The sequence below is a fragment of the Exserohilum turcica genome (genome assembly GCF_000359705.1).
Source record: "Exserohilum turcica Et28A unplaced genomic scaffold SETTUscaffold_11, whole genome shotgun sequence".
Taxonomy (NCBI): Eukaryota; Fungi; Ascomycota; class Dothideomycetes; order Pleosporales; family Pleosporaceae; genus Exserohilum; species Exserohilum turcicum.
The window spans coordinates 145082-158595 of record NW_007359926.1 but is presented as its reverse complement, the minus strand read 5'-3'; the positions used below and the strand labels follow the sequence as shown (position 1 = coordinate 158595).

Below are 13514 nucleotides of genomic sequence, written 5' to 3'. Positions count from 1 at the left end.
TTCGGATACTGCCTGCGACGGGCTAGGCGCGACGATGTGCTGCAAGGTGCAGCCTGCATCCCCATCATCAGCATTACAGATTGTGCCCCCCAGAAATTAGTGCCCCTCGGTCACCGGCCAGTTTCCTCCAATGGCGCCACAGCCACTAATTGCGACTCTCTCCTCCCGGCAACTAGCCTGGTCGACTGTTATTCTCGCAACTACTAGCCTCCCCCAAGTCCTTGGCATGGGCGGCCAGCCATGACCAACATGACCAACACCACACGAGCACAACCAATCCGTGTGTTTTCTCGGAACGGTTCTGTTCGAGTTTCCCTGCGTCCGCTTGACCTACGCTGTATGCTTCTCAAAATGCACATCCGGCCTCATATCTTGAACACACCCAAGGCACTATCTGGGCTTATGTACGCCCATACTCGTCGCCGAGAATCCAGCCTTACAACATCAAAGTAATCACGAGATAAGATCTGCCAAAATTATCCTTAGCCTTGACCCGGTGTTTGATTGTCATGTCAGGGTGTGGCCTATCGCCGGGCGCCGGATATCTTATGAGTACATAGTTACATATAAGACGATCTCTTTATACACAGGCAAGCCCTGTACCCGGTCCACGTCTTCACAGGCCCAGATCTCAAGTCCACGTAACCCCCCGCCCCTGGACACACACAGACACACCCTCCCCCCAAAGACGGCGCCCTCATCTTGCGATTGCACATCAAAGCGATCCACTGTGCTATAATCAGCACTGTGGCTTTTTCCGCACCGGGGCCGCCGCCCTACATCCAACACTAGCCTTGCCAATGCAGTCATAGATAGATCCCAACATGTTTATATTCCCCAGAGCGAGGTTGATGAGTCGGTGTGCCTGTCTCTCTGTCTGTGTGCGCGTCGCACGCAAACAAGCACGCATGACCAAGTTGACATGCAGTGGACCGGACCGGACGTGCACGCTACTGTATGTGCCCATGCTCCACATGCCCCCCCCCCCGCGCGCCACAAGAGGTGACTGGGTGAACACCGGTAATGCGCCTCAGCCCTACACCTATCTATGGCACCATCCGAACACACAGAGAGAGAGAGTCATGGCCCCAGCACCGACTGCCCATGCCACCGTCTGCGCCTTTATCCAACACGGCGCGTTTTTATCGCTCGTCACCGGTGCAGGTACCATGTCCAATCACGTGCCCCCACTGGCGTCACCGGAATCGGCAATCATATCCAACTATGCACGGAGCAGTGGTTGAAACGACAAACCTCTCTCTGCACACCAGGCCATTCTTGCCAGGCCAAACATCATGTGCAATCACACCACCATCCTACGGGCACTGTCTAATCACATCAACCTGTGGAGCACCATCTCGGGCCCGCATCGACATTGCACATTGCATCTATCCATGGCATACATTCCCCAATAAGCCGGCTCAACACCATTCCATTAGTAATAGTGGCAGCCAAATGGCCTCTTCTCGCCATTACAGTACAAATTCGCCCGTCAACACCCCATTTTGGTATTCAAGCTTGATGCAGATTCCATCCTGAGCACATGAAAAAAAGCCCCCCCCCCCAGAGCCTTCTCTTACACCTTTCCGATCTTGATCTCACACTCTCCGCTTGTCGTATCAAAACTCAGAGTACTAGCACCATTACCCTTCTTAGCCTCAACATGGTTCTTTCCGGGGGTATCGTTCTCGTTCAGTAGCTCCAACTCTTTCCCTTGCAAGTGCAATGCTCCGCTCAGAGATGTCCCATCGATGTGGCCAGTCCATTCTTGGGGATATGTCACGGCCAGCCCTCCCGAGCTACTCTTGTGCGTGCTGACAAGGCCATTCATCGGCACTCTCTTGGCCTTGTACGGCGAGCGAAGCGTCAACGACGTCTGCCCAGAGTGTGTGTGCGTGTATATCTCTGATTGGTAATCACCCGACTTGAATGGGAGGATGTCTGCTGTGATGAGCCCTGCAACCGAGTTCATCTCTGTTCGCGAACCGTGGATAAAGCTGCCGTCGACGGAGCCGACGGTCGTGTTGACAAAAGTCTGATAGTCTCGCTCAGGAATCCGCTTTCGCTTGAAGTCGGTCCGGATGCTGCCAGACAGCGAATCAACCATGAAGACGGCGGGATTAGATGAACCCGGAGCAGCCTCCCGGGGCTCAACGTCAATGTTGACGGAGCCGCTCTTTGTTACAATGGACAGGAGGTCGCGGAGGGCAAACTTGCCGCTAATGGAGCCAGAAATGGTCTTCAGATGTGTTTGTCGCGAGTCGAAGCTGACGGCATCCAGTGTGCCCGTGGTGAGGGATATCGATGTGGAATCTGTGACGGTAAAGTTGGCGCCGCGGTGAATCTGCATGCCCATGTGATTGGACGCAATCTTGAGTGTCTTCATCGAGGCTCCCGACGCAACATATATCACAACTGACATGCCGAGGCATGCCTTACCAGCTCGCACGCCGTCAAAGCCGTCTGGGAACGAGGGATCACCAATAACCAGTCCTGTTGGAGTACGCGAGTACTTGACGCTGTTGACGCTGACCGTGGATGAAATCGCATACGACATCTTGACCTTGACAGTACCCGGGGCTTGCTCAGCGGGTGCTTGGGCAATGTGTACCCAACCCGCAACGCGTCTGTAGGAGCCATCCAGTTGATGTATTGCCTCCTGGATGTGGAGATCGCTCGTCTTGCCAAAGTCATACCATTCCGTCCTGACGCTGTACTCCTTGCCACATTTTGATGGCCATCGAATCGGGAAAGCCTGTGCCGAGTCTGCCGACGCTGGGGGCTGCGCTGCTGCCGAGGGCGATGGCCATGGGATGGCAATAAGATCTGGCCGACTGGAGTCGTCGTCATCGCCAGCGCCAGGTTGTGCTGTTGCTGAGTGTGACGGCTGCGGGACGGCAACAGGGGTTGGTCGACTGGAGTCACTATTACCACCGGGTTGTGCCGTTACTGAGGGCGATGGCCACAGGATAGTGGTGAGGTCTGGCCGAGTGGAACCGTCGTTACCATGTGCAACACCTTCTTCTGACAGCCCAGTGTCGGCTTGTGCCGGCTGGGCAGATGGTCTGGGAGCTGTCGCTGCTGCATCCTGTGGGCAAATTAGCACTGTTGAAACATGTTCAGCTTCTAACGTCGGCGACTGACTTGCTGATCTCTTCGAATGGATACAGCGGCCGCCATCAAGATCATCATGATGATTATCATCAGGAAGACAATCATGGCTGCGAGCAATCTGAACCATGGGCTCCGGATGCAGCGCTTCCACAGGCTCTGTCGGGCATACTGGTCCTCCTTGAAGGTGGCATCTCTGGCTCGTCGGCCGTCAAAGGAGAGCAGCCTGGCGCCCTCTTCGCCGCTCTGCCGACTTGTGTAGAGGCCGGGGGTAGTAGCCTCGAGATAGCTGGGAGGGGCCTCTGCATCCTGGCCTATGAAAGTCTCTAGGAGCGGCGACGAGCCGTCATGGGGAAAAGACGGCGAGATTATGATTTGGGGCCGGGCTGAGCGGCTGTTTGCCGTTGCGGTGTCAATGTACATGGCGCCGTTGAGCAGTGGACGGTCTTGGGGTATCGAGCAATGTACAGGCTCAAGGAGAGCAAACGGAGTGTAAGAAGATCAAGGAAACCAAATCAGGCAGCGACCCCAAGCTATTTGATGCGTAGCTCCAGGCACCACAAAAGCTTCATCTGCGGGAGCAAGGGCTGGATTGAGAAGGGTGCTGCTGCACCTTTGTTTCGGTGGTGGAAACACGGCATGTTTGATGTAGGGCTTGGCAGAGAGGGCGCGAGGAAGCGAGCACATTGGCGACACGTGGGCGGACAGCTTGGGGGAAAGCTTCTTTTTGCCGCAGGCGTCGACGGGTTTCAGCGGCGGCGGTGTGTGAAGGCGTGCGCGGGCGTCAGAGGATAGAGATGGGGATGGAGACCGAGATGGAATGGAGGAGAAGACGATGATGAAGAAGCAGTCGACGTTGCTGGCCTGGCCTGGGCCCGGCCGGCACTTGTCTCGACACGGCACTAGCGGGGCGCGGGGCGCTTGGCGGCTGACGTAGCGAATTGCAGCCGGCCTACATCCTGCCTACAGCGTCTCGGTCGGCGTGGCGTATGCGCATGCACTCCGCGACCAGTTCACGCTCCCCTACCCAACCCTCGCCTCGCCTCGCCCGCTCGCCATGGCGGCTCTGCACAAGCTGTCCAGACTCTCAGGCCCGCATTGCGTCCTCCTGGCCGTGCACTATGCCACCCGCGCCAACATCCCCGCGCTGCATGCCCTGACGGCCCTGCGAGACGGCGACCTGCCGCTGGAGCTGAGCCTCAGCATCCTGCTCCACTACCTGCCCGAGGAACACGATCCCGCTGCGTACCACGACCTCCTCCACGCGCTGAACACGGGCTCGCGCTGTGCCGGCGAGAGCCCTGCCGATGCCCTGGACCTGGCCGCCGTCGAGCACCTTTCGGGCGCGCGTGCAAGCAAGAGGGTGCACACGCTGGCGCTCCCCCCGCTCGCCCATCCTCTGTATGCCGGCGACAGTGACATTGATCCCTTCACCCACTTCCTGATACATCGCGCCCATCGCATAGACGCCCAGACCGGCCTGCTGGATCTCGTTGCCCAGCTCGTCGTGCCCTTTCTCGACCACTCCGAGTACTTGCGTACGTGGTTCATATCCACGGCCCTGCCCCTCCTGCGCCTCAGCTACGAGTACTATCCGCAATGCGCTGCACCCACGCTCGATGAATTTGCCGCGCTGACGGGACGGCGTGCCATCGACGTGCAGCTTTCGAACGCCTGCAAGGCTAGCGGAGAAGACACACAAATTGTCGCGCGCGATCTGAAGGGCGTCGTCGCCCCCTGGCTGTGCGGAGCCCCAGATCGCAGGCGGCGAAGCTCTACGACGGGCGACGGGCGAGCACACACGCCCGACGACTGGGACTGTCTTTTCCAATGGCTGCTGCATGCATCAAAGGAGCGCCTGGCACTGGTCGCAACCGCCATTTCCCACTGGGACGGGCCTGAGGACATGGATCTGGGTGGTTATGAACAAGGGCGAGACTACGTCGAGGACACGCAGCAGCGTCAGCTCGAGATCAAGTATGCACGCACAGCTCTTGCCTGCCTCTACCTGGTCCATCAAAGCGACGCCGGCTCGCTGCAGACTGCACATACACTGTTAGACCGGATATGTACACTGCTGAACTACGACCCGCTCCCGGAACTTGGCATAGGCACGGACAAACTGCCTCGCTACGATCTCAAGATCCCTCTGCTACATGACTCGACGCCTGCTCTACTTAGAGAAGAGCGTCTGCTCGATCCCGATAACGCTCTCACGCAACCGGGACCTGACGCATTTCGCATCCTGCAACTCTTCGTCTTCACCTCATATACCCTCTCTACTTTGCAGCACCCCTTGTCAATCCGAGACGTTGCAAACATGTCTCTGCGAGATGACTACTCGGAGCAAATGTCCGTGTTGCAGAAAATACTCCATACGCCCAGCAGTGCCTCGAAAAGAGACAGCGAGCAATGGCGTATCATTCGGTCGAAGCTGGTGTGGCTATGGAACTGGGGCACGGATAGTCACGATGAGGACCGCAGGGCCCAGGGTATCTTCGGGATGCTAGATAGGAAGACCATGGAGACGGAAATTCTGAAAGCGCTTCTGGGGAGCAACCACCTGTCTCTGGCCATAGAAACCTACCTGAAGCCGGCCTTTGGTCAGCGGCCGCTTCTTCCCTCTGATGTAGAGAAAGTTGCCCTCGCTTCAGCCATGCATTTTTACGACAACGCAAGCAATGGAAATCGCAACAGGGGCGGCGTCAAACGCGCTGCTGACATCTTGACTGCCTTTGCTCCCCATTTCCCTTCCTCTTCCCGCTTCCGGCGTTTCGAGGCCTTGCTTTCAGCAACGCACGCTATGTCCTTTTACTCGCTCATACTCCAACACGGTGTACCCTTTCAACCAGTCAACATTAGGGTCAGTTCGAATCCTCTGTCTCTGGTACGGAAGTTGCTATCGCAAAACAGCGGCAGCTACACAAAGCTGGATGACTTGGTGTCTATTGGTCAGAATTTGGTCATGGCAATGCCGTCGACAATCATGGACGAAGAGGGATGGGACACCGAGTCCGATCCGGCCGAGATTGAGCGGAAAAAAACAGCCACCGAGAGAAGAGTAATCGGAATGGCAATTGAGGCTGCACTCGAGGAGGATGATTTTGAGACGGCCTACTCATACGTCGTAAACCGGCTGACACCATCTACGCCGTCAGGGACACCCTCGGCATCATCTCAGCATCTTTCATACGGGCTTGGCGACAACGAGGATCATGAGGACGACGCGGAGGATGTCGCCTGGCGGGCTGCTCTACGTGCTGGGCGCTACAACTCTTCGTCTCTATCCAATTCCTGGTCACAGGCTGCAAACACGGCGAGGCCAGATCTGAGGAGACTGGAGCAACGCATGGAGTTACTTTCACAGGCTCTTTTGTTGGCGCCGCCTAACCATCTTGAAGAAGTTCTTTGCGTATGGCAACAATGCGAAGCCGAGACGATGCACCTCTTAGCTCAAGAGAACGAGGCAGAAGAACGTTTCAACGACGCAGCAGACCGAAAGCTACCTGGTACTTTCGACATGGACACGGTCAGTGTTCAACCTCGCCGTGAAGTCGGCAGGGGCGCGGTAGAAGAGGCGCCAATGGGCTTGTTTGATGTGGCACGCGGTGCAGCGGCAGCCTTCTCCAAGACAGCGTTCCCTCTGCGCGGAAGTGTAGGAGCTGCATCGAACCCGAAGCTTGCGTCAAGTCGTGCTAGCATGGACGGAAGTGAGTCGGGTAGCATCGAGGGCCAGGAGCGTGTTAGGAAGAGGGATATGGTTACCAATGCTGCGACAGGGGCTCTTGCTTCCGGTATTGGCTGGATGTTGGGTGCGTAACCTACTCCACAAGTGAATTCACATGCTGACAGATTGCAGGTGCAAAGCCAGTTACCGAATGAGCTTCCAAAAGAAGAGATGCCGACTGCATGACATGGTAGTCCAGGGCATTGTAAAACATCTTTCTGTTGTGCGTATCTAGACCAGAGGATGACCCTGGCATTTTCACCTTTGACGCGTCTCGCACACGACATGTGATGATTTTCTATTTGTGTATACCCTACTTCGACTCAATCCAGGGTTGCGGTGTTGAATAAAATTATGACGACTCCTAAGTTTCCAGCAATTTCACTTCCTGGTCCAGTCAAGTTCCCACCATGGTGAATCACAATCACAAAATCTTTGTTAGATTGCTCTCGTAGTTTTCTCACCTTCACCGTGACCTTCACCGTCGCAGTTGCTGGACCCTGGACCCACTTTCCCAATCCAGTGTCCTGTTTGTCTCCTTCCCACCTCGTATAAAGCTCACGACTCTCTTTCCTTCAACTCTGACCTCAAACTCGAGTATCTAAACCTCTGTCACTCGTTCATTCAAAACAGACACACTCACTCACTCACAAAGACAAAACACCAAGCAACCATGCTCACCAAGCTCTTCGTCGGCCTCCTTGCCGCCACCATGAGCACCGCTTTCCCCGCGACCAACATGGAGACTGCTTCTACCGCACCCGCCAAAGCCAATGTCCTCGTCGACCTCTTCTACAGTGACAACTGCAATGGCAAGCCGACTTACGCCCGCATCGAAGCAGACAAGTGCTACGATTTCAGCGCAGGCGTCAAGAGCCTTCGTGTTGCCGGCGTCGAGGGTCAGGTCAAGTACAATGCCTGTAAGTGAATTCTGTCTTTTCCGTTCACTTGTGATGGGGACAGAGACTGAGTCGGAAAACAATGTAGTGAACGTCTACTCTGCCAAGTCTTGCGACTCTGGACCTGTTCTTCAGCCTGTGCTGAGTGATGCTTGCTCGGCTGTTGTTGCGTACAAGGCCATCAAGCTTTCGATCGATACACCAAAGGCCTAGGGTGGATCTGTCTGGTTGTCTGTCAGTCTGTCCGTAGTGCCTTTGGAAATGGGAGAAGGACGGGACATGACACGACGGGACTGAACTGGGAAGTCAACTCTCTGCATGTGGTATCTATCAATCAAGGAAACAGATGAATGAGAGGGGAAGTGATCTCATCATGATTGAAGGGGGGGCACGATGCGATTGATATACATGGATGTTATATACCGATCGAAGACAAGGTGGTGCGAAGGGGACTCCAAGGTAGTAAAATAAGGTGACCATCATCTTTCTTTGCAGACCCAAAATGTCAATCTCTCAACACAAGTCGGATTTTCAAACATAATCAAGTCGTGACAATCGATTCGTTAATCTGTCTGGCTCATGTCCCTCCTACCAAGCGAGGGGCACGCAATTGCATGTACCAAGGTCCATTGGTCAATGCAGCCTCGTGATCCCGACATTACTCCAAAACCCAGCATGTACATACAAGAAAAGAAACAAGCTTTTCTCACGGGAAAAGAAGGCGAATTAACGAAGGAAGAAACGAATGGCTATGCATACGGATATAAAAAAAAGCATAGAACAAAGAATAAACACAAACGCCGCCGCTGATGCTCATCATGGAAAAGACGCGATAAAGCTAGTCTGACGCATCGGGATATCATGTCTTTTCATGGGCTGCGTTGGTCCGTACCTGTACAAAAACAACAACAACACCACCACCACCACCACCACAACCACAACCACAACCACCTTTCCTCTTGTCAACACATGGCCCGCACATCCCAGCGCAGTTTATACACAAGTGACTCGGATTTTCTTTTGCCAATACAGTTTGTTTTCCTTAGATGTTAACTGGCGGTACGGCGTTGAGCACACGGGCAATCTCGTTGGGAGCCATCTGGGCAGACTGTAGACTACGCACTTGGCTGCCCTTGCGAAGACGCTGCAGGCCAAGATTAAGTTTCCAGCTTTCGTTTTCATCAATGAGGAAGACGTATTTTTTGCCGTCGGTATCGCGGATCGAGGCACGCAGAATGTGCAGGTTCTTGGCGGGTTGTTTGCCCGTCTGTATGATACATTAGCACCTTGGTCGGTTTACTATAGTAAAAGACCACTTACCTCGACCATCTTCAGAGTCCAAGCCTTGACATCCCACTCACGCTGTGGAATGCCTCGAACGTCGTCGTCGATGAAAAGACCCTCGGACTGGATCTTGAGGATCAGACCGTCAGTGACCCTGCCCACATTGGCGACAAGCTGTGCAACAGGCTTTGGAAACAAGTCATTGAAGAGATAAACGGCTTTGATGACAATCTTGTTGGGGTCGGCTGTCGAGTATGGTCCACTCCGAGAAGCTGGAGGCGTTGTGCGTGCAGTCGACTGCGATGGTGCGTAAGAGGATTCAGAGTACTGCGAAGAGACATGTGATCGAGCAGTGGTAGACCGAGGAGGCGGCACGAAAGATTGAGCGTCTTCACTACTAAGGTACGACTTAGCAGATGGCTTCTCGTAACTTTTCTTGGGTGTGACAGTGGCCTTGATGTGAGAGGATTGGGTAGAGGTGACAGAGGGAGCAGGTGGACTTCTCACGCCTGCATAAGGATCGAGCCGTTCCCCGCCACCGATGCCACCGTATGTAGTAGATCTTCGGGTTGATGTAATCTCTGGGGCAGCAGCAGCCGCCGCAGCCGCTTCGGCAGCCTTGATCCTTTCTGCTTCAGCAGCCCTGATTCTTTCTGCTTCAGCAGCCCTGATTCTCTCTGCCTCGGCGGCAGCTCTGATTCTTTCTGCTTCGGCGGCAGCTCGGACCCTTTCGGCTTCAGCGGCAGCTCTCATCCTTTCGGCTTCAGCGATCTTGGCCTTTTCTGCTTCAGCCTTTTGACGAGCCTCGCGGTCTCTTTGAGCTCGTTCACGTGCAGCTTTGAGTCGCTCAGCTCGCTCAGCATCTGCCTTTGCTTTGGCAGCGGCAAGCTCTGCTTCAGCCTTTGCCTTTGCTGCGGCAGCTTCGGCGGCAGCCTTTTCTTCGGCAGCCCTCTTTGCGGCCTCTTCTTCCGCCTTGGCCCTCTGCTCGGCTTCGAGCTTTTCGCGGATTTCCTTTTCGATTTGAGCGCGTGCCTCGGCTTCGCGCGCCTCGCGTTCTGCCTTTTCCTTCTCCAACGCCTCTTGTTGCTTGCGGGCTTTCTCTTTGGCCAGGCGTTCTCGCGCCTCACGCTCACGCTGCTCGCGTTCCCGCTTGCGCATTTGCTCCCATTTTTCTTTCTCGGCTTTGGCACGCGCAAGCTCCTGGAGGCTCTAGCTACCAACGCGCACCTCCACCCCCTCCCGGCGGCGGCGGCTATCAAAACACCCCTCCGCCCCACGGCGGATGGGGCGGATACCGCCAGTACGGTGCCTCGTCGCCACCGCCCCCTTCGGACCAAGGGCCCTCGTTTGACGAAGAGGCCGAGCGAGCTGAAGAGGAGCGGAGACGTGCCGACGAGGAAAAACGTGCTGAAGAGAAGCGTGCTGCGGAGAAGCGTGCTGCGGAGAAACGTGCTGAGGAGAAACGTGCTGAGGAGAAACGTGCTGAGGAGAAGCGCGCCGAAGAGAAGCGTGCCGAAGAGAAGCGCGCCGAAGAGAAGAAACGCGCCGAGGAGAAGGAGAGAAAGGCAAAGGAGGAAGAGCACAGACGAGCCAAAGAAGCCAGGAAGAAGGCCAAAGAAGAAGAGTTCAGGCGAGCTGAAGAGGCCAAGAGGAGAAAAGAAGAGGAAGCAGAGCGCGAGCGAGCCGCAAAGGCCAAAGCCCAAGAGGAAGAACGCAGACGCTTTGAAGAGGAGCGTAAGCGTGCTGAAGAGGCCAAGCGACAAGCAGAGGATGCCAAACGACAGGCCGAAGAGGCCAGGCGACAAGCTGAAGAGGCCAGACTGAAGCGCGAGGCTGAGGAAAGGAGACTAGCTGAGGAGGAGAGGAAGAGACGTGAAGCCGAGGCCCAAAGGCTAGCCGAAAAGGAGAGGAGAAGACGCGAGGCAGAAGCACAGCGACTAGCTGAAGAGGAAAGGAAGAAGCGTGAAGCCGAGGAAAGAAGACTGGCCGAAGAGGAGAGGAAAAGACAGGAGGCTGAAGCACAGCGACTAGCCGAAGAAGAGAGAAAGAAACGCGAGGCCGAGGAGAGGAGGCTAGCTGAAGAGGAGAGAAAGAAGCGCGAGGCAGAAGCACAGAGGCTAGCCGAAGAGGAGAAGAAGAGGCAAGAGGAAGCCGAACGACAACGCATAGCAGAGGAGGAACGCAGGGCCGACGAGGAACGCCGGAAAGCTGAAGAAGCTCGCCTGGCGGCCGAGGAAGCCAAGAAAAAGAAGGAAGAGGAGGCTCGCAGACGAGCATGGGAAGAACTCAAACGCGCTGAAGAAGCACGACAAAAGAGGGAAGCCGAGCAAAAGGCCAAAGAAGAAGCAGCCAAGTACCGGGACCGGCACCTGCGCCTGCACCGGGACCGCCACGTGGTCCATTGCCATATGCACCACCACCTCCGCTACTGAATCGGCCGCCAGCCTGTGTCTGACCAAAGACCCATCCCATGACAAGCATGATGACGGCCAGCAGAATGACGCCATTGCCGCCCGTCGAGACGCCTTGCCTAACAATCAAGAAGTATTGTTTGACGTGGGGCTCGGCGGCCCTCCAAAGAACTATGCTGGCTATGGTGCTGAGGACGCCAGCGATGAAGCTGTTCTGCTGCACGCCCATGCTGGGCAGGTATATGAAGCCGCCACCCGAAGCGTGCGGGGGTATGATGAAGATGTCATAGTTGCCTGGCGGAAGACCACCGCTTGGGGCGGGTGAGGGGGGAGGGGCATGGCTGCCCTGGGTCGTCTTGGGGTTGGCGCCGTGTGGAGGCGGGGGAGGTGGAGAGCCTTCGTCCATGATGACGACGATGTGCGTGCCCTGTAGGGCGGAGGAATACGAGCGTCAGGGCAACGAGTGGGCGGGAGGGTTGCACCTTGTGGCGGGCAGCACTATCAGCGGCGGAGCAAGTGGACAGGTGGAAGGGACGAGGCAGTAGGGAAGCCCATGAGCGGAGCTGAGTCGGAGCGAAAGGAGGAAGGTTCGAGCGGTGTGGGTGTGTGGGGTAGTGGTTATTTATTGGCTTGTTTCTTTTTTTTTTCTTCGCCAACTCTGAGGGCGACGACCGGCACGCTTGATTGCTCTCGCGGGGTGCAGAGAGAGCGAATTGGGCGTCGAGGAAGAAGAAGACGAGAGGCGGGCAGGCGGGTGCAGAGCGTCGCCGCTCAGCTCAGCAAGCTGGACGGCACTTTGGTGCAGAGGTGGCTCCTCGGTTGTTTCTAGGTTTGTTTACGCCAAGACCCAGAGACGGCTAGCGGGTACGGGCCGTTGACGCAGCATGGTTACCACGCTGAGCATCGGAGCCTGTGCCAGTAATAGCGACGGGCAGGCCTGGCCATGGCAGCGCTGTGCCGCGGAGGCGGAACGCGGCCTGTCTCTGGGCACGAGGGGGATGTGGATGTGTATATGTATGTACGTGCAGACGGCGGCTCGCGTGTTTAATGCAGAGGCGGCGGCAGCAGAGGCCGTGGCAGAGGCAGAGGCGGCGGCGGGCGACTGGAGAGCCGGCGACAGGCTGTTGCCCACTCGACGGGCGGGCACAAACAAAAACACGTCACGCGTGGCAGGAGCGGAGTGGGTCCGCAGCAGGGCCGCATGTCTGTACGCACGCATGTATGTCAGTATGGAGTGGGCTGGCATGGAGGGAAGGTGCCAGTGGAGACGGCGGAGGCAGCAGAGGCAGCAGAGGCAGCAGAGGGCAGGCGCAGGCGGGGGGGAATGGCAGGGCGAGGAAAGAGCCATGGACGAGATGACAACGACGCACGCACGCACGCACACGCACGAGCACGCGTCAGTGTGCGATTCGACGACAGGCGCGCAAACAAGGCCGGCAGGCGGCGCCAGCGCAGGCTTCGACGACAACGACTGCGGGGTTGGCGTCGTCGCATCGAGGCAGCCCACGCACGCGAACACATTCCCACCCACCCACAGCTGTCGTTATTCCTTGCAGCAGCAGCAGCGAGCGCCCGTTCCAGTGTGACTTTGCACGGTCACCTGCCCCGCTGATTTTCGCCCTTGCTCCAGCATGCCATGTCTCTCACGGCCGAGAAGCTGCCGGCCATATGGCGACATTCGCATTCGTTCTTCAGCCCTGCGCGGCGGCGACCACGTCATGGCAGCAGCCGCGCCCGGCAATGCGTGGTGGCAGTAGCAGCAGCAGCAGCAGCAGCAGCAGCAGCAGCAGTAGCAGTAGCAGTAGCAGTAGCAGTAGCAGCAGCGGTAGCAGCGTGTCGACCTGGCTGGAGCGCTTTCGTCCGCTGCCGGCTTGTTTCGGGATGCGACGGCCATGCAGGTACAGGGTGTGCGTGTGGACAGGCGGCGCTGTGATGCTGGCGGTCGTGGCCAGGTCAGCCGACGCCCACGGGCACGCTTGATTGGCATGCGCACCAGCGCTCAACTGCTGCTGCTGCTCCAAACGACTACCGTGTGCGGCCACGACGACGACGACGACGGCCGGCGGCTCCTAATAAAAGCAA

The 13514-nt window shown here is 56.8% G+C and overlaps 6 protein-coding genes across 6 annotated transcripts; 3 read left to right on the top strand and 3 right to left on the bottom strand.

Annotated features, from left to right (window-relative positions):
* Nucleotides 1-1562: 1562 nt before the first annotated feature.
* SETTUDRAFT_145497 (uncharacterized protein) lies at nt 1563-3794 on the bottom strand. The gene is made up of 3 exons (XM_008023781.1): nt 3145-3794; nt 3007-3024; nt 1563-2887 (listed from the first exon to the last, which is right to left on the bottom strand). The coding sequence occupies exons 1-3, from the start codon at nt 3532-3534 to the stop codon at nt 1577-1579; spliced, it is 1719 nt and encodes a 572-aa protein (XP_008021972.1). The 5' UTR covers nt 3535-3794; the 3' UTR covers nt 1563-1576.
* Nucleotides 3795-4168: 374 nt separating this feature from the next.
* On the top strand, nt 4169-7105 carry SETTUDRAFT_145495 (uncharacterized protein; the record flags this gene model as incomplete). The annotated part of the gene is made up of 2 exons (XM_008023780.1): nt 4169-6923; nt 6971-7105. 2 exons carry the CDS (start codon nt 4169-4171, stop codon nt 6991-6993), a joined length of 2778 nt encoding a protein of 925 aa, XP_008021971.1. The 3' UTR covers nt 6994-7105.
* A 406-nt stretch (nt 7106-7511) lies between these two features.
* SETTUDRAFT_25308 (uncharacterized protein) lies at nt 7512-7950 on the top strand (the record flags this gene model as incomplete). The annotated part of the gene is made up of 2 exons (XM_008023621.1): nt 7512-7758; nt 7826-7950. The coding sequence occupies 2 exons, from the start codon at nt 7512-7514 to the stop codon at nt 7948-7950; spliced, it is 372 nt and encodes a 123-aa protein (XP_008021812.1).
* Nucleotides 7951-8779: 829 nt separating this feature from the next.
* On the bottom strand, nt 8780-10179 carry SETTUDRAFT_158664 (uncharacterized protein; the record flags this gene model as incomplete). Its single annotated transcript, XM_008023779.1, has 2 exons — nt 8780-9004; nt 9058-10179. The coding sequence occupies 2 exons, from the start codon at nt 10177-10179 to the stop codon at nt 8780-8782; spliced, it is 1347 nt and encodes a 448-aa protein (XP_008021970.1).
* A 124-nt stretch (nt 10180-10303) lies between these two features.
* SETTUDRAFT_25306 (uncharacterized protein) lies at nt 10304-11757 on the top strand (the record flags this gene model as incomplete). Its single annotated transcript, XM_008023620.1, has 3 exons — nt 10304-10321; nt 10386-11374; nt 11466-11757. 3 exons carry the CDS (start codon nt 10304-10306, stop codon nt 11755-11757), a joined length of 1299 nt encoding a protein of 432 aa, XP_008021811.1.
* Nucleotides 11758-12267: 510 nt separating this feature from the next.
* On the bottom strand, nt 12268-12780 carry SETTUDRAFT_36689 (uncharacterized protein; the record flags this gene model as incomplete). Its single annotated transcript, XM_008023676.1, has 1 exon — nt 12268-12780. One exon carries the CDS (start codon nt 12778-12780, stop codon nt 12268-12270), a length of 513 nt encoding a protein of 170 aa, XP_008021867.1.
* Nucleotides 12781-13514: the final 734 nt, after the last annotated feature.